Genomic DNA, 22,407 nt, shown 5'->3' with positions numbered 1-22,407 from the left:
AGAGAGTCCATTTTGATAAACACCAAGGCGGGTCAACTTTTGAAGGGTATTTTTAGAACAGAATAGGATCTGGAAAACGTGAGTAAAAAAAATATTACTACATATTGTTATTGCCTGGAAGCAGCACTAGCTTTTGCTCAGACAATGCTGCACTTYTCTGCTAGACTGGCAATTGAAGACATTGGCTAACTGAGGCAAGCTTCTCTATATGAACTGAATTACACTATTAAAATGTTCTCAAGTTTTAGCTTCAGACACTGAGTACAAACTCCAGAGTCACACATGCAGCATGTCACTAAGACTCCCAGGTGAAATGTTGTGCGTTCCAGCATATTTTTTTTTTTTCAATTTACAAACTTACAATTTGCCATAGATACATCTACATGGAAATATTCGCAATGTTAGGGCTGGGAAATAAGCACAACTTCCTCTGAAGCTGGTGGGCGTCCTTACGCTCAGTTTGTCTCCTCCTCTCTCGGCCGAGAGTTTGGATTTGCTGTTTAGAACAGGACACTCTGCAGAAGTCACATCTCCATTCTGGTGGAATTGCAAACCCGCACGGTCCGATGCCGCACAAGGCCGCTCCCGAAACCTCACGAAGTGTTCCGACGCCTCCCGAGGCTTCCCGAGGGCCGCCGGTGCCGCCCGAAGGTGCCGCCCGAAGGCGGCGCGCGGCATCGCGCGGTCATCGCGCGCCCTCTGGCGGCGGCGGGAGGGCAGCCAAGGCGCGGCCCCGCCCCGCCGCTGAGTGACAGCGCGCTCGGCCAATGGGCTGCCCCGTTGCGGCAGACGCGCKGCGGTGGGCGGGACTTCCGGCGCGGGCGGCGATCGCACGGAAGGCGCCATGGCGTCGGCCTAGGCCGCCCCGGGAGCGCGGGGCCGCAGGTGAGCGCTGAGGGGCCCCGGCAGCGCGGGTGAGCGCTGSGGTGCGGTGACGGCCTTTGCGGGGGCTCCGGCCGGGCGTTCGCGGGGCTGGGGCGGCATTGCGCAGCGTTTATTCGTCCCCACCCTCGCCGTGTGAGGCGGGGCCCGGTTCCGTGCGCGGCTTAGGCCCGGCCGGGTTTGAGCCCAGCCTAAGCGGCGGCGGGACCGGCACTTCCCGGGACTGACATGAGCCGCTGGAGCGCTCCACGAGCGTGGTAAAAGCTCGGCTCCTTTCGTCTGTTTATGTGGATTTATTTCCGCCCGTGCTCCGAGGTTCTGGTTGGGTTTGCGGGATAACGACCAGCGTGGAGTCTTGACCGGCTGAAAGTCAAATTCTTGGTAAAAGCGTTAAAATTAATGGAGAGAAATTATTCCTGCCTCTTAACAAATGCTGATCTTTGCGTGCGTCAGTGTCCAGGTCGCTGGTGATAAGTCTGAGATAAAGGGTTGTGTCAATAATGATACCATGGCATCAAAATGCCWAAAGCTGGGTACGGGGAAATTCGAGGATGTGAGTGAGAATTACTGATATTGGCTGTGGAGCTTCTGTTCGTGCTCTGTCGATGACATGCTGGAAGGTGCAGCCCAGTCTACCAAAATATCGGGAATGTTGTCACAAATTTTCTGTATKTTGAAATTATTTTTGTGATTGGTATAAGAATTATAATCTTATTTGAGGACAACTTTGCCTAAATCCACTGGAAAATCAGTTGTAAAGTGTGGGAGATTGCTGCAGAGTCAGGTTTAACTCCTTTGGTGTGGTTTGCAGTGTCCCTCAGTTCCATCCACCTGCATTTCTCGTGTGCTCTGAGCTGCTTTCCACAGAGCCATGGCATTTCAGGAATTGTGAGGGTTTTTGGTTTGCTTTGGAGGCAGCAGCTCCTCGGCACAGAGCAATTTGCGTGTGTGTGACTTTGGCAGGGAAGACTGCACCGTTTGTGTGTGTTGTTTGCAAGAACCACTTTAATTCTGGGATTTTCTAACCTTGCTCCGTGCTCTTTCAGTGCTTTTCTCTGTGCTGAATTTGCTGGATTGGTTAAAGTGCTGTGGATTGTTGCTTCTGCCATRATAAAAATGGCTGTGTTTTTGAAATAGCTGTTCTTTTATTTTTGATATTTATCCTCTGGGAATCTCTGACCYTGTGTCAGGTAGCCATTCCTCCAGTTCAGCTTGCATTTCTCCACAGCACAGGTTGAGGCTGAATCCCCTCTTCAGCCATTGCTGGARCTGGTTTTGGATGCTTGGCTTTACTGTTTTCTGTGGAATTGTCACCTCCCTCTGAGTGCAGGCTGAAATTGCCTCGTGTTTGTGTTCTGAGAACAAAGAGAGATTCTGGAATGAAGCCCATTACCACTGTAGCTAATGCATGTATTAAATTTGAGAGGGAGGTCAAAGTTCATGCAAATGCATGGGATTGTTTTGTTTAGTTCTTGATTTGTTTGATTCTTGGGTTTGTTTTTTGAGGGTATCTCAGTGACTTAAGTCAGAGTGGAGTGTCATTGCTCATACAAGGGAGTCATTCAGGCCCTTTGGTTTTTTAATACATTGTAAGAAATTCTTTGGCAAAGGAAAAATATTAAAGTGTTTTATTTTCTTCCTCCTAATCCCCTTTTTTGCTGATGAATGATAAGGGAGTAGTTTTGAAGAGTTTCTGTCAGAAAACAAGCTCATCYATTTGCTGTTGGGGTTTGCTCCCGGGTTTGATGTGCATTTATTAGCAAAGCAGAATTTACATCCTTTTAAAGTGGTGAGTTTGGGAGGTGCACCTAAGCAAACTTTGCACTGTGTAGTTTTTCAAGTTGCCAAAATGCTCTTTCCAGGGCACAGGAGCTGCTGCCCAGAGCAGGTGTCCCATTGGAGCATCTCTGTGTCTCTGAGGCTGATGGAACTGSTTTTTGTCACAAGTTGGTAGCACATTGCTTTTGCAGGTATAAATGTAGAGTAAATGCTTTAATGGAATTGTTCCTGGTGCAGCAGGAGTTCTGCAGATGTGGATTTACGCTGGAAAATGGGAAGTTTGAAATGAAGAGTATCATGTGAACGTTCATCCCTTTGTACCCTTGCATTGTTTTGTGGTGCCTGAGCTTATTGAAGTCTCGGTCTTTAAATTGTTGTGGTTTATTCATGTAGTCTGTCCCATGGAGGTGATGTGCTTCTAGCATCAGGAACTTCTAAAACTATAACTTTAAGAGCACTTGTTTCTCACAGGTRTATATTGAATAACATTTGGCATCTCTTTTAGCAGAAAGGTTTTAGCTGCCCAAGAGTCCTGTAAAATGACACAAAAAGGATTTAATCCGTGCTGTAACTCTGATTCTTTGCTTGCAGGTTTGGAATAAAATATGCTGTTGTCAATAGGAATGCTGATGTTGTCTGCCACTCAGATTTACACTATTGTGACCGTGCAGTTATTTGCCTTCCTGAACCTTTTACCTGTGGAGGCAGATATTTTAGCAGTAAGTATAATATTTTTCTGTATGGATGAAATCTCAATAAAATTGAATAATCTCTTCAACTATTCTATTAATGAATCAGTTAATGCAATAAATGCTATAGCTGGTTGCTTGGAATGGAATTGCCTTAACAGTTTACTGCAATAAAAAATAAATTGTACATTTTCGCATGAGTTTACAGGTGATATGTGCTCTGGTACCAGGGCAGTGAAAGCACCCAATTCCCTGAGTCATTGACAGAGTTCCACTCTGAACAGATGGAACATGTTCAAACTTGTTAAAGGAACTGCATGCTTTGGGTTAGACAGCAATTTAAATTCTGGTGATGGGTGCCATTTTGTAGGGTTACTGGATATAAATAAATAAATAACATCATCTGCTGTGGCTAGTGTGATTTATTGGTATGTGCTGGAGGCTTTGTGCATATTACACCTMGGTGTAATTTTTAAATAGCTGATGGTATCTGCTATCATTAAGGAAAATAATTTTGGAGTGTGTAGAATATGAAACGATCAGGTTAATAAACAGTATAATAAACACAGATGAGTGGTAAAAGCTGTTGCTGTGTTGTTTATTATGCATTTGATGTATTGTGGCATTTTGAGGAGCAAGTTGTAAATGTAGGCTGGAGCTTAAGCTACTGAAATAATTAGAGCTGATCAGGTTCCTGGTGGCTTTCTGCTTGTCCCAGAAATATGCAGAACAGTTGTTGATGTCATCTCAGTTTTGGAGAACAGTGACAAACCCTCAGAGACAAATTTTATAATTAATAAAAATGAAGTTTGTGCTTACGTGGAGTTGATGAATACTAAAGTATGTTATTTGGATCTTCACATTGTTGCTATTCAGTGAAGACAGATAATTGCTTTATCATGGCACTGCCATCTCCATTTTATTGTGAAATTTTAAACTTCCCACTGTAACCATGATTTCCCCACCCTCCTTTTCTCTGTCACCAAACCTGTGCTTCCTCTTTTCATAAAACCCTAACTTTTGTTCTTGCTTCTTCCTGTCTTAGAAAAGTTACTTAAAACAAAACAACCCKAACCTCAAAAGAGGAAAATAGGGCATTTTGAAAGTTTAGTTTGATTTTTTTTTTCTTTTTCTAGTTAAGCTTTTGTGTGTRGTATTCTAAAATAACTCCATGTAACAATGAAATGTCTTTTGGGTATTTGGAAGTGGCAGATTATTTTGAGAATATCCTGAAGGATGAAATGATGAGCTACTGTAGAGAGGAGGCAGTGGAATGCTCAGAAGAGGGAATGTTTGCAGTGCCCATGGAAGTGCTGCAGCACAGATCTCTTACAATCCTGAGAGTTTTGTGGTTCAGTGTCTGCACATGAAACAACTGATGCGAGTCCAAGTCAGTTAACTGCAGAGTTCACAACTTTTGCTTTTTTAAAATGAAAACAAGATACCAAATACACACTTAGCACCTTTTTCTGTATCAATTCTCTGTTGGTCTGGCATATTACAGAGCCAGAAAAGATAAACAAAGAAAGGAGAAACAAAGTTTCCACAGATGTAAGGATTCTATTACAGTATTCCCGTGTTTAAAATGAACGCTCGTAAGTTATTTTAAAATAACAAAACTGTAGAGATACTTTTCAGTTACTAGTGTGAACGTAGCAGGGAGCTGGGAAGGGATGGCACATGAACGTTGTTTTTTGTTTACAGTAAAGCTCTTCTTAAAAGCTGTTCTTGCCTGTACACAAATGAATTCAGGGCAAAGCACTCACCATCAGCTCCGGTCAAAATGCCACATCCCAACCTCCCAGTTCTTCAGAACTCTGCTTTTTTGGTTTGTTTGTAGTTTCTCTTCTGCAATCATGATGGTGTTTGAATTTTAGGTAGTAGAAAGTTCATCAGTCTATTACTTGCTTTCTTGTTTTGACAGCTAGAAAAAAAAAAATGATGTTAGCATGTGATTAGAAGACAGGGAGAATAAGCAATTTGGTGATTTCATTGACATGGTCACAAGATGTCCTGTATGGGATAAATACTTTAATCTAAAAATATACACAGTGTTATTTGGTTTTGTTTGCTTATACTTGTTCATTATTTCTGTCTTGTTGCAAACCTGMTTTTTGAAAAAAATTATTTCTCTTAGTATAACCTTGAAAATGGAACCCAGACTTTTGATGATCTGCCTGCTAGATTTGGCTACAGACTGCCAGCAGAAGGCTTGAAGGTAAAAGAAAAAACCATTTCTGTTGTGCTGGTTTAAGCTGGGGTAGAGTTCATGTTCTTCCCAGTCTGACATGGAGCTGTGTTTTGGGTTTGTGGTGAACTCAGGATTCCTCATTGTTGATGTTGCAGTGTTGGGAGGAACCACTGCACAAAAACAATGAGACTGGTTTGAAGGTAGCTGGGATCACTCTGTAATTCCACCTTGCCCTTTTAATCCCAAGGGTAATAAAGGCTTAGGAGTCCCTGTAACTGAGGAATTCCTGTGCATTCCCCTCCAGCAGCTCCATTTCCATGCCCAGGGGGTGTTCTCATGGGAGAAGGTGTGTTAGAGCTGTGTGTTGTTTACTGACTATATTGAGAAACAGAGGGTGATTAAGTGATTGACCCGAGTAGTGAGCCACTTTAATACATCAAAAATAGATCTAAGGAGCTTTGATTCTGACCTTTTTAACTGTTACTTCTGGGGCTGAATTCAGGTGGATGTCATCACCTGGGTAGAAATGATGGGAGTTTTAGACCTGAACATTATACTGAAAATTTCCTTGCATTAAGAATTTAATTACTCTAAAAAAATGCTCTGATATTTGTTGCAATAGGGTGAAAATGGTATACTCTTTCAGTGCTTGTGATTAGGATTTATCAGTATGCAAGTTGTGAAACAATCTCTCATGTTCTGTAGGACCTGGTGCCAAATGTAAATGTAAGTGCTGCTCAAATAAATGGATAAACACAGTTAATAGATMCAGTTAATAGATGCAGTTAATAAATAAACACAGTTAATAGATGGCAGCGTTGAGAGCAGGGCAGTGCAGTCAGAGCTGGCCTTTGGCTGCTGTAGGGGCATTTCTTGAGCTGGGACATTGGTGTGGGATTTGTGTAAAACCTCTGTAGAGTGCAGTTGGTTCCTCGAGGAGCATCTGGTGAAAGCACAAAGAGACTTTGCAGGGACCCACAGACAGTGAATGGTCTGTGCTGTGTCAATTGGGAAACCTTTACCTGGCTCTCAGCAAATCTGTTTAAAATTGTCAGGTTTTGGTGCTTTGGATTGTTACAGACTTTGTAGAATAAGAATTTGTTTAGCTATTGTATAAAAATGGGCAGTTTTCTTCCCTTAGACTTGACAATGAACCCTTTGTTCAAGAGAAATGAGGCTTCTGTTTCTGCCTGTGTTTTCTAGGGATTTCTGATAAATTCCAAACCAGAGAATGCCTGTGAGCCCATAGCCCCMCCTCCACTGAGAGACAACTCCTCTGGTGCTTTCATTGTGCTGATCCGACGCCTGGACTGCAACTTTGATGTCAAGGTAAGGTTTGGGTTCCCCCTGCCCCATTTCACAGAGTTTCCTGGCACTTCAGAAAAATATCTGTGGCTAACGACAGGTTAGGTACTGATACGGAGTGTGATTCTGTGACTTTAAAAATGCAAAATCAGAATGATTTGTGTTTGCCTATGGTATTCTTGAAAATTAACCTGATCCATGGGGCAGCTAAGGGCTCTTCAGTTTGTTGCTGACTTTTGTGAACTAAAAGGGATTCAGTTGTATTTGATTTTGCTGCTGTGTGGTAGGTTCAGTTATGCAGTGATTGGAAATGTAAATTGTACCCAGATTGCTCCTGCTCTCTGCCTTACATTGGGTTCTGGAGCAGCACAGTCTGTCCTGCCACCATTGTGCATTTGGCTGAGTGGGAAAAGAAAGGGGCAAAGGACTGCCTGCCTTTTTTGTGTCCTCCTTGTCTAATTGTCCATACACYAACGGGGACAGGATTGCTTCTGGAGACGTGGTTTAGTGAACAGCTCTGAATTTGGGAGATTTCTGCATTGCTCTTGAGGGATTTCCATTGTCACTCCTTTAAGGATTGAGTCTCACTGGCTCTGGATGTAACAATATTTGGTTATGCTTTATATTTCATATAATATTGATAAAAAGGGGGCTTCTATTTGTTAGACAAAGAGCAAAGTAACAAGTAGATGAGCATTTCCAAGGCATGCAGGGATATCTGCATACTTTGTGCCCAGCAAATCCACGTTTCTAGTGTGTTGTTAATACTATTGCAATATTGCATTTTAAAATACTGTTGCAATATTGCATTATGTAATTGCATGTGTGGTGCAGCACTTTGCCTTAAGGTACTGCCAGGAGGTGGCATGTGTGCTGAAATATGAGCCAAATTACTAAATGACTGATGGAATGCATATTTTATAAAAATGGAAAGTCCTCTCTCCTTATGAGCAGTTGTAATTCAGCTGAGTTAACCTTGGTAATAGTTGCTGCAGTAAATGCCATTTACACAGACCTTGGCCTTKGCTGGTATTGACAAAAAGGTGAGTTTATATTAGAAATACAGCTGGGACACAGGATGCTGCTAGTTTTGTATCCATAGTTAAAATTGTGCGTTTTTCCATGAGAAAACTTCTGATTCCTGGGCTTTCAGATCAGATGTTCCACACCTCTAGAGCACAGAAAAGTGACTTCCTGAGTTATCAAATGTTAGTTTCTAGATTGCCAAAGTAGTTAGTGTCTTTATTTTCAATTACAATCAAATACTTTAACTATTCGTAGAAGCTTTAATTACATTTTCAGTGTATCTAAACTGACTGCAGACAATAGTAAAATGGCTTTTAGAAAAATAACATGAGTGTAAGGATAATAGTGATTTTGYTTTGAAAGGTGCCATTTGTTTTATAAATTGTGTTTGTGTTAATCTGTTTGTTAAGTGTACCTATCTCAGGAAGCACTGGTGGGTTTCTCTCTGTATTTGAAGCAATAATCTTTGCAGTCAGYATTTTGTGTGGCTCACAGGTGCTGAATGCCCAGAGAGCTGGCTACAAGGCAGCAATTGTTCACAATGTGGACTCTGATGACCTCATAAGCATGGGATCCAACGACAGTAAGTACAGGTATCACTTCTTCTCTCCTGTTTGAATATCATTTCACCAGCTGGGAACAGCAGCACCACCAGAAACCCCGAGAAATCCTGACAACAAAAACAACAACACAAACAAAATCAAAATCAAACTAAAAAACTGTCAAAACCCCGACAACAAAAACAACAACACAAACAACACCAAAATCAAACTAAAAACCTTCAAAACCCCGACAACAAAAACAACACCAAAATCAAACTAAAAAACCCCCAAAACCCTGACAGCAAAACCACCACCACAAACAACACCAAAATCAAACTAAAACCCCGAGAAATGCTGCTTTTAGGGTGTAATAACAGTGGATGTTTGCATAAGAACAAATACATGGACTTGTGCCTTCTCTGAATGTTTCTTTTGGTTTTCCTTCACATTGTAGTTGGAGTGTTCTGGGCTAGGTTGATATTACTGATGTTGAAAATAGCTGATGCGTTGTTAAGTACAAACACAGGAAAAGTAGMAAAACTGAAAGAAATCAAACTTTGTGATAGGACTTTTTTAGTGTTTAGAATCCTAGAACTGTTCAGGTTGGCAAATGCCCTTAGGAAGTTCCTCCATGATTTTTAGTCACTGCATTTTGTTGTTGTGCTTTGGATACATCTTCCCGTTCCTCTGGACAAATGGATTCTGGCATATCACATACACTTGTKTTCAGTTTTTTATTTCAAAAAGGAACATTTAGAGATCAGTGCACCATTTACTGTCTGGTTCTTGTGGTAGCTGTTCCAGTTTTAACCTTCATGGAGTGAATATGTTCAGAACATCGTGAAATCTGSTCCAAATGTTGGGTCTGTTTTGTGGGATGTGCTGTGTGTTTATAGAACTGTTCCTGTCTTTTCTTGATTTTGTCCAGTTTCTCAACTTGCTCAATATGGAACAAGGAAATAGATAAGAGGAAAATAAATTCTTTTCCATTGGGAATGCCATTGAGCAGAGTAGGAATGGAGGAAATGGGAGCTGAGTGGCCCAGGCAGCTGCAGGGAGTGGCTTTGATGAATTCTCAACCCATGTGCTCTCATTTTCTGGTTTCACCAGTAACCAAAATGTAGAACGAGTCCACAACAAACACAGACCTGAGGTGTGAGGTGGCACTGAGCCATTGGGGAACCTGACTGCTTTGTGATGGACTAAACTCAGCTTTAAATGTGGAAAATTAGGGTGAAAATCATTATAAAGTGAAGCTGGGGACAAGGYTTTCTAGAATAGGGGATTTTTCTATCAGTAAATTTTCATTTATTGCTGCCTTCACAGGTAAACAGAGAAGACAACAGTGTGAACAGTTCCATGAGATTGAAATAAAGATGTGGGACTTGTTAATTCTCTTCTTTCCTTTTTTTGACCTTACCTAGCCACAGTTGTTCCCAGTACATTTCTTTGTGTTTGGGGTGAAAAGGAGGGAAGCCAGATTCATTAAAACTTATAGAACCAAATCACAAAATCATGTAAGTTGTCAGAAATTCTGGAAGTCARTGGAACTTTGTGACTTGTATCAATTCTGAGTAAAGAATGGTATTCTGGTTAAAATGTGTTTTGGTTCTGTGCTCCCTTTAACTATTCCACTAGGAATTTTAATTTTCTACCTGCAATAAATTCCCTGGAAATGGTGTAGGAAACATAATAGTGCTTACATTAGGTAAAGATGTGAACTGGATGGTCTGTGTGTCACTCTGTTATGTTTTCCTGTTGTGATAATCTCATGATATTCAGATCTTTAGCACCCTTAGACTGTCCATAGAATAATAGTTTTCTTTTCTTTTCCTTTTTTTTTTTAATACAGTTGAGGTTTTAAAGAAGATTGACATTCCTTCTGTCTTTATTGGTGAGACGTCAGCGAATTCTCTTAAAGAGGAGTTCACTTATGAGAAAGGGTAGGTGAACTCACTGTGTTGTTTCTGGCATTAGATCATTGTCTCTTGTGAATTTATGGATTTCAAATCAAATGTTGTGATGACAGAGGTTGCAGGTATTCCAGGTGAAATCCTGCCTGAGAGCAACTGCARTGCTTCAGTAAATAACAGTGATTTCACTGTGGCTTTTGATAGGCATGTTATATTTTTTCATTCTCATGTCAGAGCAGTTATGAGGTTTTTTTTCTGGTTTCTCTATATTTGATTGAGATCAGTAAATAGTTTTAAATTAAAAAAATGTTCTAAGAAACATTGTTCTGTCCTTTTATTTAATTGGCTTTACATTGTGTGGGTATGGACTGAGTTTTCTGTGTTGTTGTGCACAGGCAGGATTCCTGTAGTGTGTCTARTGACAACCTTTTGTTTTATTTTTTAAAATTGTGTTTGTTCTTTAACTTGTTCATTTAATTCTCATGAATTTAGAAGGTGTTGTGTCTTCCTCCCCACAGTGGCCATGTGGTGTTAATCCCAGAGTTCAGTCTTCCTTTGGAGTACTACTTAATCCCCTTCCTAATAATAGTAGGGATCTGTCTTATTCTCATCGTCATATTTATGGTAAGTTTCTTCTTTTTATTGACTCCTTTTCTTTGAAATCATCAGTGCTCTCTCGGTGTTTGCCTGCCCACAATTAGGTAGATGTAGAGCACCTCTGCAAATTTCAGAGGATTTGTTGGTGTGCACATTTTGCTTCAGGCCTTTGTTCATTTGTTTGCTTGTCATCCTCCTTGAAAAATATGTCACATCGTAGATGCTGGATTTAGCAACTGCACAGAAATAGCATTAAGRACTGTGCYTCAAGACTGCTGAGAAAATGGAAAYAGAGTCTGTTGCAGTTATTTMGAGAGCTTGGKATTACTGGTTGTTTAGTTATTTTATTTCTTTAGTTATCTTAGTATGGCATAGTATAACATGTAACAGTGACTCCAAGAAACCCCTTTACTCCTCCCCAAACTGGTATTTTAGATGATAGGAAAACAGTGCTGATGAATATGGGAATAATCCTTTAAAAGAGCTGTAATAATTAAATCTGTAAGGAAAACTATCCAAAGGTACAGAATTGTGTTTTGCTGTGCAGTTCCCAGGCCTCAGCAGAGGATTGCACAGTGGCCATTGTTGTATGAAATATGGACATACCTTTTCTTTCTCTTTCCTCTCCAAAAARAMSSKGWATATTCCCAGTTCCARGGGTTCATGGAGAGCACCCTTTAGGCTCGTGTGGCTTTGTGTTTGTGTTCAGGCCAGGGAAGAGGTTTTTCTGTGTGGGCTGGGCTTCCCTTCAGAGCAGCTCCCTGCAACGCTGTAAATCAAAACTTTCATCATTCTTTTATTGGTTTAACTGACTGGTCATGTTCTCTTGTGTCTGTTTCCAGATCACAAAATTTGTGCAGGATAGACACAGAGCAAGAAGGAATCGTCTTAGGAAGGATCAGCTTAAGAAACTTCCTGTACATAAGTTTAAGAAAGGCAAGTGAATCATTCTTTGTCTAACTAATGGGCTCCTCTTGTTTTTAACACCAAAAACCCTCTACATCCAAAGGGTATGAAGTTTCAGAGGTAATTTAGAGTGCACTTGGAATGGATAGTGGAGTTTGGAATGAAAGCATGCAAAGGTTTGGCTTGACCCCCTGTTGTCACTGAAATAGAGGAGCTCTGACACTTCCCTGTGGGATCAGAGCAGGCTGAGTCTGAGCATTAAAACTTCCTGCTTCAAACTGTAAAGCTTAAAAAGAAACCAGTGATGGCATGGAAGGTGCTGTTGCACTCCTGTTAGCAGTGACTGCAGCAGCCCCTGTGTTGGCAGTGTTTCCTTTATTTGGAACTGCCCCGTGCAGTGCTGATCCAGCTCTGGAATCCTCAGCACAGGATGGATGAGGATCTGCTGGAGGAAAAGCCATGGGTTCACTGTGAGAGCTCTTCCAGGAAAAGCCATGGGTTCACTGTGAGAGCTCTTCTTTGGAATAACTTATTAACACCTCTTCAGTAAAGTGAATGCTGTGTTTTAACTCCTTTTATCTTGCATTCAATAAGCATGAGAAAGCAGTTGTAGAGATCACACAGTCACAAACAGTTTTATTAAGGGGAAGTGGATGAGCTCTGGTCCCAGAGACACCAAGTCCAGCAGGAGCTGTGCAGCTGACAGGAGCTGYCCTGTGTGTGAACAGTGGATGTGCTGGTGCCTGCAGCCTGAGGAACACCAGGACAGTTCTGGGTGTGTGGGGAGGGTCTGCTGCACGTCCTTTAAACTCAGACTGATTGTCACTTATTGCTGCAGGAGATGAGTACGATGTGTGTGCCATCTGTCTGGACGAGTATGAGGATGGAGACAAGCTCAGGATCCTTCCGTGTTCTCATGGTAAGCAGCTGGATTTTAGCTTTGTGTTTACATTCAAACAGCTCTCCCAGTGARTGATTTCTAAAATTTCCTTTTGCTAGTATGCAGGAATGTGTGTACAAAGTGGGAAAAGGGAAAGCTTGCTTTCTCTTTTTGAAAGCTAAAATGCTGGCATTGCCACTTGTGCTTTTCTTTGGATGTACACATGAAAGACAATCTTGGCTTGATACTCTCCCCTAAATATCCTTATTTGAATTTGATGTAATACTTTCTATCTTTAAAAGTACAGGCCTTCACTTTCCCCAAGACTAATAAACCCCAAAAACTACTGGAGCTCTTGGTGAGCTGGAGTTGCAGCTGAAGGGATGGATCTGCTCTGGAGTTGTGCCCATGCACACCTCACCTGACTGCACCTGAAAGGCACTTGGTGAAATATTCCCCTGTGACAGTCCTGCTCAGGTCCAGCCCACTGCAGAGATGTCACTGCCTTCTGTGCACAGCAGCTGCCAGGCTCAGCTTTGAAGATCATAAAACCAGTTCCAAAGCAGGCTGACAAACAGGGAGCTCTCAAAGGGAAAGAGCAGGTCCAGGGTACCTCTCCCAGAGGAACTGGGCTTGAGCAGCACCATCAGTTCTGGTGGAGAACGTGTTCCAATGTAGTGACCAGCTCCTAAATGTGTGAGCTCTTGGCCAGGTACAAGTTTCTGTCACTAAGAAGATCTGAGTTTTCCATACTGGAAGTAAGACACTTGAGTATTTTATTTTTAAATACAACCAATCTAGTTGCAGTGCCCATTGCAGACCTAATTTAAGATCCACAAAATCATGCAGTCATGTTATTTAATAATGAGGTGCTTTGATACATATTGGTGTTGAGGKGAGATGATGGTGGGCATGCCTGCTGCAAAGTGGATAGATTTCCTCAAGAAGCTTTAAAGGTTGTCAAATGTGGCTKTTGTGCTACTCCTGTCATTCACCCAGTAGAGAACACAGGTACTCACTGCATACACCCACGTGAGGTTGTGATCTGTCAGTGTTTTGTACTGGCTGTGTGCTCACAAACTTGGGACTAAAACTCTCTGTGTCAGTTCACTCTGAAATTCTCCCATGTCAGGAAGAGAAACAGAGTTTAACAGGTGTCCTGTCCTGTTCACTCTGATAATGATGTCCTTTTTACCAGGTGTCCCTGTCCTGTTCACTCTGATAATGATGTCCTTTTTAACAGGTGTCCCTGTCCTGTTCATTTTGATAATGATAACAGGTGTCCTGTCCCGTTCACTCTGATAATGATGTCCTTTTTACCAGGTGTCCCTGTCCTTTTTAACAGGTGTCCCTGTCCTTTTTACCAGGTGTCCCAGTCCTGTTCACTCTGATAATGATGTCTTTTCTCTCATTCTCTACCAGCATATCACTGCAAGTGTGTGGACCCGTGGCTGACCAAAACCAAGAAGACGTGTCCTGTGTGCAAGCAGAAGGTGGTCCCTTCGCAGGGGGACTCGGACTCGGAGACAGACAGCAGCCAGGAGGAGAATGAGGTGTCAGAGAACACCCCCCTGCTCAGACCCCTGGCCTCGGTCAGCACTCAGTCCTTCGGGGCTCTGGCAGAGTCCCACTCCCAGCAGAACGTGACCGAGTCCTCGGACTACGAGGAGGATGACAATGACAATGACAATGACAATGGTGACAGCAGTGACACCGAGAACGGGCTCAGCCAGGAGAGTGTAGTGGTTCAGCTGCAGCCCAGTGAGGACAGGGAGTACCGAGTGGCAAACACTGTCTGAGACTACTAACACCCAGTGCTAGGTGTGTGAACAAAAGGGTTCTTCAGGCTTTTTACAAACCTTTGCGTAGGGAATCTCTTTTAATCTGTAATCCCTTTGGTTTCTTCCATAGGAGCAGCAGTTCATGTAGTAGTACTCTGGTTAAATCATTACAGATAGATTTCTTTTTGATTCAGGTATTCAGCCACGCATTCTGTCTTCTCAAAAAAMCAACAGTTAAACTGGACTTCACGATGCTAATGAATAATGTTAATAGTTTATATCCATAGAAATATCACACAGACTCGAAATGTCTCTTGTTGAAATGGGATTTCTTTGGAAGTACTTTTATTTCCATTTTGTAGCTGCAGCTGGGTCATCCTGAGAGCAATATTTATTACGTGTAGGTATGTGTTACCCCTTAGGCCCGACAAAAACTCTATTTGCATGTTTGTATCGTTTTCCTGAAAACCGTCACTACTGCTGAAAGAAAAATGTGCAACAGATCAATATTCTGCGTGGTGGTGTGTCAAAGCAGAAGAAATTCCAATTTATCTCAAAGCAGTGATTCCAAACAATCCTTTGGAGTTCGCTGTGGTAGCTGAGTTTAAGCAGTTCCTCTGAGCAATTCCCGAGATGAGGTAATTCAGAACATGTTTAGTTTTCAGCMATTTGCAAGGTCAGGTCCACCATAAGCATATTAATTATCCCTCCTTGCTACTGCTTTGTCGTCTGGTTTCCAGTGAGGAGGTGGGGCTTGGGAGACAACCGAGACAGAGGTTTTATTCCACTTAGAAAAAGAATTTTAGGTAAGTATTACTGATCCTTGGCTCATATACCTCTTACTAAGAGCATTTTATGCTGCAGTAGTCTGCTAAACTGTATATAAAAAATTGTTCTTTTCAAATACCTGATTTGAAAACAAGTGCTTACACCTGTCTCACAGAACTCAGTACTTACCAGTGTATCACAAAAAGGTAGATTCTATAGAATACCTCTGTAACTGTAGAAAGTAAAACCATGTGTACACTCTAATGGTGATTTTTTTATATGGCCTTGACTAAGGAAAGCTTGAAAGAATGTTAATAAACATGTTTTCCACTTTATGTATCCAAAGAAGTTTATTGAACTTTGGCATCGCTTGAGACATTTGAGTACTCACACATTGCTGAGGTTGGAGTGCTTTTGGAGAACAGGGACTGTTGGGAGCCTTGGGCAGAGGTTTCTGTGCTGTAAATCACAGTGCAGGGTCCAGGTTGTGTAGAAAACCTTCATTTGTGTCACTTGTGGCTTGAGGAGTTTGGACTGGCCTGGTCTGTGCRTGGGGTTTGCCTGGGGGGTGTGAGGGAGGCTCAGGGTGCTCTGAACAATTCCCAGATGTGATTTCTGGCTCTGGCTGAGAGCAGGGTRAGTTTATTTTGCACAGTAAAAGGACAATAATTATGAAATGATAATTCCTCTCCAAGCCACTGCTGCCAGCAGCCATGGGGTAATGACAGTCAGTGTCGTGTATTTTCACCAGGAAAGATTTCCCTTCATGCTTATGTCCAGGTGAGTCCAAATGGGAAAATGATTCCTGAAGATGTAATTACTGAGCTGGACGATGTTTCTTGAAATAGGTCCCTGCTGTTGCTGCGTGTGTGTTTATTCATTATTGTATTCCAGGCACCCCAAAATCTGAAGAGTTCCAGAACCACTAACTGATCTAAACTTTGTGATAAGCTCTCAGGTAATTCTAGTGGCTGCAATTAGGTGCAGACAATGTTATGCTAAGAAAATTCACCAACAAATGCATTTGAGAAAGTRATTTGAACAATGCCCAATTCCTACCCAAGCAGAGGTGTGCAGGTGACACGAACACCTTCTCAGGAGAGGGGAATTGGTCAGAAAGGACCAATGTCACCCTAAGGAATGTGGTGACAACTCCTCGGTGTTGCTGCTCCATCAATTCCTGCTCTTCTGGCCTCAGCACAGAAGCACCTTTGGGGAYTTACCCTCATCCTCCCAAGCAGGAGAAACAAAAAGCTCTGCAGTAGAAGGTGAGTGCAGCTTTAAATTGAGTCCAGACATTGAGCACAGCTTTCTTTCTGTRTTTTATGGGGAAGCAGCAGATTTGCATCCTCTGTACCAGTTGGTRCTGAACAGGAATCAGCTCCGTGCTCTGGACGTGCTGGGCTGTTCTAACTTTGGCACTGGGAGATCCAGTTCAGMCACGGAGAATATAAACATGATAAATAGGAAGGTTTTAGTTAGACCCAGACCTAGTGCCAAGCAGAGGAGCAGGTGCAGCTGACAGKGATGATGAAGGTGTGGGGAAAAGAAGGGAGAACAAAGCTGTTTTCAGGTCATGTCCAGAAGAATCTGCCTGGTTCGAGAACCCAGGAAAGCAGAGCCTTTCTAGAGATTCACCTTCCCTGATCTGCACTTGGGTGTCCTCCCATCCCATCCCATATCCCATCCCATATCCCATCCCGTGGATCCCATCCCATGGATCCCATCCCATCCCATGTCCCCTCCCAATCCCATCCCATGGATCCCATCCCATCCCAATCCCATCCTATCCCAAATCCCATCCCATGGATCCCATCCCATCCCATCCCAAATCCCATCCCATGGATCCCATCCCATCTCCCATTCCATCCCATGGATCCCATCCCATCCCATCCCATCCCACGAGTTCCAGGGGTCACTGTCCCATCCCACCAGGGCTGTTTTTAGGAGTTCCCAGGTAACAAATACCAGTGCAATCCTTTAAGGTACAAGATTTGAACTCTGCCCCTTCCCCGGGTGAGGGGAGCACGCCCATAAATGTGGAGTTAAACGAGAAATTCATCTCCTRACTCAAGATCTACCCCAGACTGCCTGGCTTTTTACTGCAGTCAAATCACAGCACTGCTGTCCTGCAAAAGTTAACACCAAGTGGCCAGCCATGCACTGATTCCTGGGTGTGGGAAGAATGAGCAACACTCTGGTTCTGTTTGGTTGGAATAAATTTATTTCATCTGTCTGTAAACAAGGTGTTTTTAATAGTTATGGCATTTTTTGAAATGCATATTAAATCAGATGAGTTAGACTGTATCCCAGATGTAACAAAGTGCAGGGAAAGAAATGGACAAATCAGCAACAAGAATTTGTTTAAATCTGTACATTATCCACAAGGCCCAACAATAGAAGCAAGTACTAGAATGTCCCTAAGGTAGTGCCAGTCAAAAGAAAAACCCTCGGAGTCAGTTAAAATCCATCTCACAATAGCAACAGTTCTTTTTTTTTTGTTTTTTTTTAACAATAGTATGGCACAGAATACATATTAAAAAGTTCATCACAAGACAGCCAAGTCAGTTATTCCAACCACTCCCATCTCCCGTTTATTCTTTAGCATACAGAGTTCTGCAGTTCTCRCAATGGACACGCAGCTCAGAGCCGKGCCTGAACTGAGTTGGGTTACAGACATTTCAGATGACTCGTGCACAAGGCAGCTCACTCCATCGTTTCTGCAGCAAGGGTGTGACAGGCCAAATGAAGATTTGTTTTAAATTTGAAATGGTATTTTGACAGTTTAGCTTACAAACTACTGACCTTCATCCAGACAGTGGCTTCAGAGCAGCCAAACTCTGCGCCACCGAGCGCTCTGGCAGAAAGACTGAAGCCAGTCAGAGCTCCCAGGATAGCTGAAGGTGGCAGTTTTCCACAATGACATTGCAGTTTTTCATATTAAAAAACAAAAACAACACCCCCCGTCCCGCCTCCCTCCCCGACCCCCAAGCTGCAAATKAAAATTGGTCCTATGAGAAACTGAAACCAGACACACTCCAGCTGGTTATGCCAGGCCAAGGGTGGCAGCCTTGCACAAGTCAACTACAGAACAGGAGCTGGCAAAAAAAAAAAAAGTGCCTGAGCTATTGCAATGATGGAATGTCTGGGGAATCCCTAGGATGGTGCTCTAAGGGCATGGCAGGAAGTGCATCTGTACCCTTTTGTAGTTTTGTGATTGCACTACAACCTTCAGACATCATCGAGAGAAAGCAGAGACACTCAGAGCTGGTGAAGTGCAATGACAAAACCAACGTGACATGAACAGCTTTTGAGTGGCAAATCGGTTAAACAAAGCAGGCACTATAAACAGGGGTGGTGTAAGCAAACACACGGCTTTAAAAAACAGAAACCAAGAGAGGGACACAAGTGAAGATATGCATGTACTTTTTTTTCCTCCCAACCATGCTCTGTGAAGGAAGACTGGTGAGCTGTGACTCGCTCAAAGTGCTGAAGAGGCATCGATCAAATTAGATTGTACACACTCGGCACCTTGTTTAGTATCTCAGTCGGTTTAGTTGCCAATATCACACTAATTGCTAAGAAAAGCAGAGCCTACACTTGGCGTGTTCCCCCCTCCCCAGTTATTATCATGCATATCATGGTGGTGCCAGCTGGGCTCGGTTACCTACACTGGTTACAGAGATCAACAAGGGGGAACTGCAGTTATGACACTGGGAAATGGGGAAATAAAAAAACAAAAAACCAACACAAACTACCATCTAGAGGCTGGTAGCACTGAGCACAAGCGGGTGGTGGTGCAGACAGCTGCTAGTGGATGGGGAGAGGCTGCTCAGACATCAGAGCTCCTCAGGTACAAAGCCAGTTCAAATGCTTTCTTGTTGAGTGTCCCTCCATGGACACCTTCTTTTCCCATGACTATAACCAATGCTGGAGTACACAAGGAAACAAAACAGAAATGAACAGAATTAAAGGGAAAAAAAAAAAMCAAAAAACACCTTTCCCCACCAACAAAGGGATACAAAGGAGACACAGGTTCATACCCCATCACCCTGCATTGCTAGTAAAGTTTCCAGAATGTAAGGTTTAAAGCTCACCGCCAGGAAAGTTTAATAGCAATCTTCCCCTAATACTTAACAGTCTGCCTAACAACTAGAACCCAGAGTCTCTCAAGTATTTTGCCATTGAGTATGCCTTCTTATTCAATCCGCCTCCATGGACCCCTTCTTTGCCCATTACAAAGACCAAGACTGAAAGAGAAAAGAAAAAAAAAAGTTTTAAAAAGGGTGCGTTAGACATGGCAAGTTTTAGGCAGCGCAATAAATACCCTCAATTTCAAGGTTTAGCATTTGGGTACTCAGCTAGTTTAACAAATGTAGACAAGGCTGGGGGGAGAAGGCACGAGCCATCCTCAGGGATTTTATTTTCCATCAAGAAAGCATTACAGTGCCTCTCACCCTCAAGAAAAGCCCGGCTCAGTTTGAACAGCTGAGGGGCAGAGGGGCAGTGTGTGTGTGTGTGCACAGTGGGACTGGAGAGGGGCAAAGGAAAATCCCTGTGTTCTGCTGCTCACTGCTGGGACGGTGTTAATTAACTGATTATTATTAGTTATTAACTGATGTTAATAAAATAAAACCTAACGGGTGAGTCAGGCTAAGACTTTCCATGCAATAMCACAGCTATAAATCACATTTTTTACATGAAACAAAAGATTGCCACGCTGCCTCTCTCCCCACTCCCCCAATTCCAGCAAGGATTCCCGGATTGTCTGGTGAAAGAACACTGAAGGCTCCTCACAGCAATTGCCACTGGGATGTGCCATCAGCTGTCCCCAGCAGGGACAGGGACACGATGGGCACTGGGCTGTGACAGGACAGGGACACTTTGCCAAGCTGGGTGGGAATGCTGCAGCCAGTGCACCCACAACTGATGGTGGCTCAGMGCCTCAGGCTGCACCAGGGCAGGSTTAGATTGGATTTTAGGAAAASTTCACCAACCAGCTGTCCAAGCCTGGCACAGGCTGCCCTGGAGGGATCTAAAAGCCATTTCAAGTGGTTGTGGCATTTGAGGGACAYGRGGCAGGGGTGGCCTTGGCAGCAGTGCCACAACAGTTGGATTCTGTGATCCTGAAGGACTTTAATGACCAYGATTCCATCTCCACAGCCATTTGCTCACCAAAGCCTAAGGCAGTTCTCTCTAGCATTTCCCAAGTCAGAACTGCTGCTCTTGTTCCACCAGTGCTGCCAACCCTATCCTGCATCCCTGCCCTGGGTTCAGCCTCCAGACACCTGCTCTGCCTYTGCTTTTACACCTGTAGGAAAAAATCTCCTCACCCAGGAACCAGACCAAAACTGCTGGCCCAGGTGTTCCCAACAGGTGTAAGGCACAGCGTTTTACACCCCAGCCGAGTGGCTGCCCCAGAAGAGGTTTTACTGGAAGTTAAACACAAGGAGCGGGTGTGTGAGCATGAAGCACACACTGCTCAGAGATACCCAGCTGGAYGGGCTTTTTTGCTGCCTGGACACACTTCAGCAAGCTCAATATAGAACTTTTAAAGTAGGAGCAGCATATACAAGGGATTCCCATCTTTGCAGAATCAACCTTCCATCGAGCAGTTTTTACAACGAGAAATGCAGTCACTGAGAGAATGCTGCTGAGCCTCAGGTACCAAGTGATGGAATAGGGGCTAAATCTACTCGGAACTGCTTCCTCCTCTCCCTGCATCGCACAGCCTGGTGCTGAGGTGGGAGCAGGGATGAGTGTAATCCCCGGGCAGAACACTGCCATCCAACCCCTTCCCAAAATCAGCCGTTAAATAGGGGAATCTGGTTTTCTCAACAGCCTTAGGGGCATGTTCCTACCTGAGGCAGAGAAAAGGGCGCTTACCTCGTCCAGCTCTGCCTACAGCAACGTTATACGTGGGCTCACCACCTTGACTCTTTGTCCGGATGTCCATTGTGCAATCGCCATCGACATACAGACTATCTCTGATCACAGAGCACTTCTTCGCACCAAGGGTCAGACCGTTGGTGAAGAAACCCTCACGGTCTTTTCCTACAACCAGATCTATTTCYCCCGGCTGTCAAAAAAAACAAGAAAGAGCTCCGAGTTAGCACGGCAGCAGAGATTTCTATTGAGCACCGGTCCCGCGCGGCGCGGCGCGGCSAGGCCGTGATTTCCCCTGGCAGGAAGCGCTCCAGAACGCAGGGCTTTGTTAGGCGCAGCCTGGCTGATCCGCGCTGTCTGCGGGCGGGGGAGGCTCTGTCTCGGGATCGCACCCGTTAAACAGCGCCGGGAGATTGACCCGGCTCGGTCCGCACTGTCCCGGGAGATCAGCGCGGGGCCTGCCCGCACCGCGGCTCAGCGCGGCTCCGCTCCGCTGGGGAAGGGCTCTCGGGGGATCGGGGTTCGGGGGGTTCGCGGGCCCGGTCGCGCCGCGGCGGCCGCAAAGTGCAGCGTCACGGCGGGCCCGGCCCCCCGCCCGCGGCCCAGCGGCGCCTGGGCCACACCGGGAACGGGAACGGGAGCGGGAACGGGAACGGGAACTCCCCCCGGGTGTCGGGGGAGCCGCGGCGGCGGCCCCGGTGTGCGGGCGGTGCGGGCGGTGGAGCCGGGCGGGCCGGGGGCGCGGGCGGGCAGGGCGGGGGAGCATCAATGGCAGAGCGCCATCTTGGCGGAGAAAACATGGAGCCGGCGGCGCGGCGGCGGAGCTTGGAGCCGCCTGCCTGCCTTCCTTCCTTCCTTTCTTCCTTCCTTCCCCCGCCGCCGCCGCCTCCTCCGCCCGCTGCCCGCGCCCCCCGCTCCGCTCCGCTCCGCTCCGCTCCGCTCCGGCCCGGCCGCCGCCCCCGCCCGCGGCTCCGCCACCGCCGCGCACACAAAAAGGCGACGAGGGCGGGCGGGCCCGCGTTCCCCGAGCGCAAGGTGCCCTCACGGCCCGGCCTCGTCCCGCGGTCCCCGGCGCGCTCCCCGCTCACCGTGATGCTCTGGAAGATGCCGCCGGCCGTGGCTGCCCAGACGTACTTGGCGTCGCAGTAGCCCACAATGGCGGCCTCCTGGCAGCAGCCATCGCACATCAGGTTGTCGACGTAGCTCTGCCAGCCGGCCATGGTCGCGGGGCGGCGGGCGAGGCGAGCGGGCAGCGGGCGGGC

The 22,407-nt window shown here is 44.8% G+C and overlaps 2 protein-coding genes across 3 annotated transcripts; one reads left to right on the top strand and one right to left on the bottom strand.

Moving 5' to 3' along the window:
* Positions 1 to 808: 808 nt before the first annotated feature.
* On the top strand, positions 809 to 15,594 carry RNF13 (ring finger protein 13). Its single transcript, XM_057385175.1, has 10 exons — positions 809 to 885; positions 3,253 to 3,380; positions 5,488 to 5,568; positions 6,745 to 6,870; positions 8,368 to 8,455; positions 10,267 to 10,357; positions 10,846 to 10,951; positions 11,767 to 11,860; positions 12,669 to 12,749; positions 14,133 to 15,594. The coding sequence occupies exons 2-10, from the start codon at positions 3,267 to 3,269 to the stop codon at positions 14,507 to 14,509; spliced, it is 1,158 nt and encodes a 385-aa protein (XP_057241158.1). The 5' UTR covers positions 809 to 885; positions 3,253 to 3,266; the 3' UTR covers positions 14,510 to 15,594.
* A 2,152-nt stretch (positions 15,595 to 17,746) lies between these two features.
* Positions 17,747 to 22,401, bottom strand: PFN2 (profilin 2). Of its 2 annotated transcripts, none has more exons than XM_057385176.1 (3): positions 22,234 to 22,401; positions 21,146 to 21,338; positions 17,747 to 19,509 (listed from the first exon to the last, which is right to left on the bottom strand). In XM_057385176.1, exons 1-3 carry the CDS (start codon positions 22,363 to 22,365, stop codon positions 19,412 to 19,414), a joined length of 423 nt encoding a protein of 140 aa, XP_057241159.1. In that variant the 5' UTR covers positions 22,366 to 22,401; the 3' UTR covers positions 17,747 to 19,411. The 2 variants fall into 2 exon arrangements, with proteins under 2 accessions (XP_057241159.1, XP_057241160.1); XM_057385177.1 differs by having other exon boundaries at positions 17,747 to 19,189.
* Positions 22,402 to 22,407: the final 6 nt, after the last annotated feature.

Source organism: Malurus melanocephalus, unplaced genomic scaffold (assembly GCF_030028575.1).
Source record: "Malurus melanocephalus ecotype Western Australia unplaced genomic scaffold, MMel_1.1 scaffold_797, whole genome shotgun sequence".
Taxonomy (NCBI): Eukaryota; Metazoa; Chordata; class Aves; order Passeriformes; family Maluridae; genus Malurus; species Malurus melanocephalus.
Note: the sequence above shows the minus strand (reverse complement) of the source record. Positions and strands in the feature narration are given on the sequence as shown.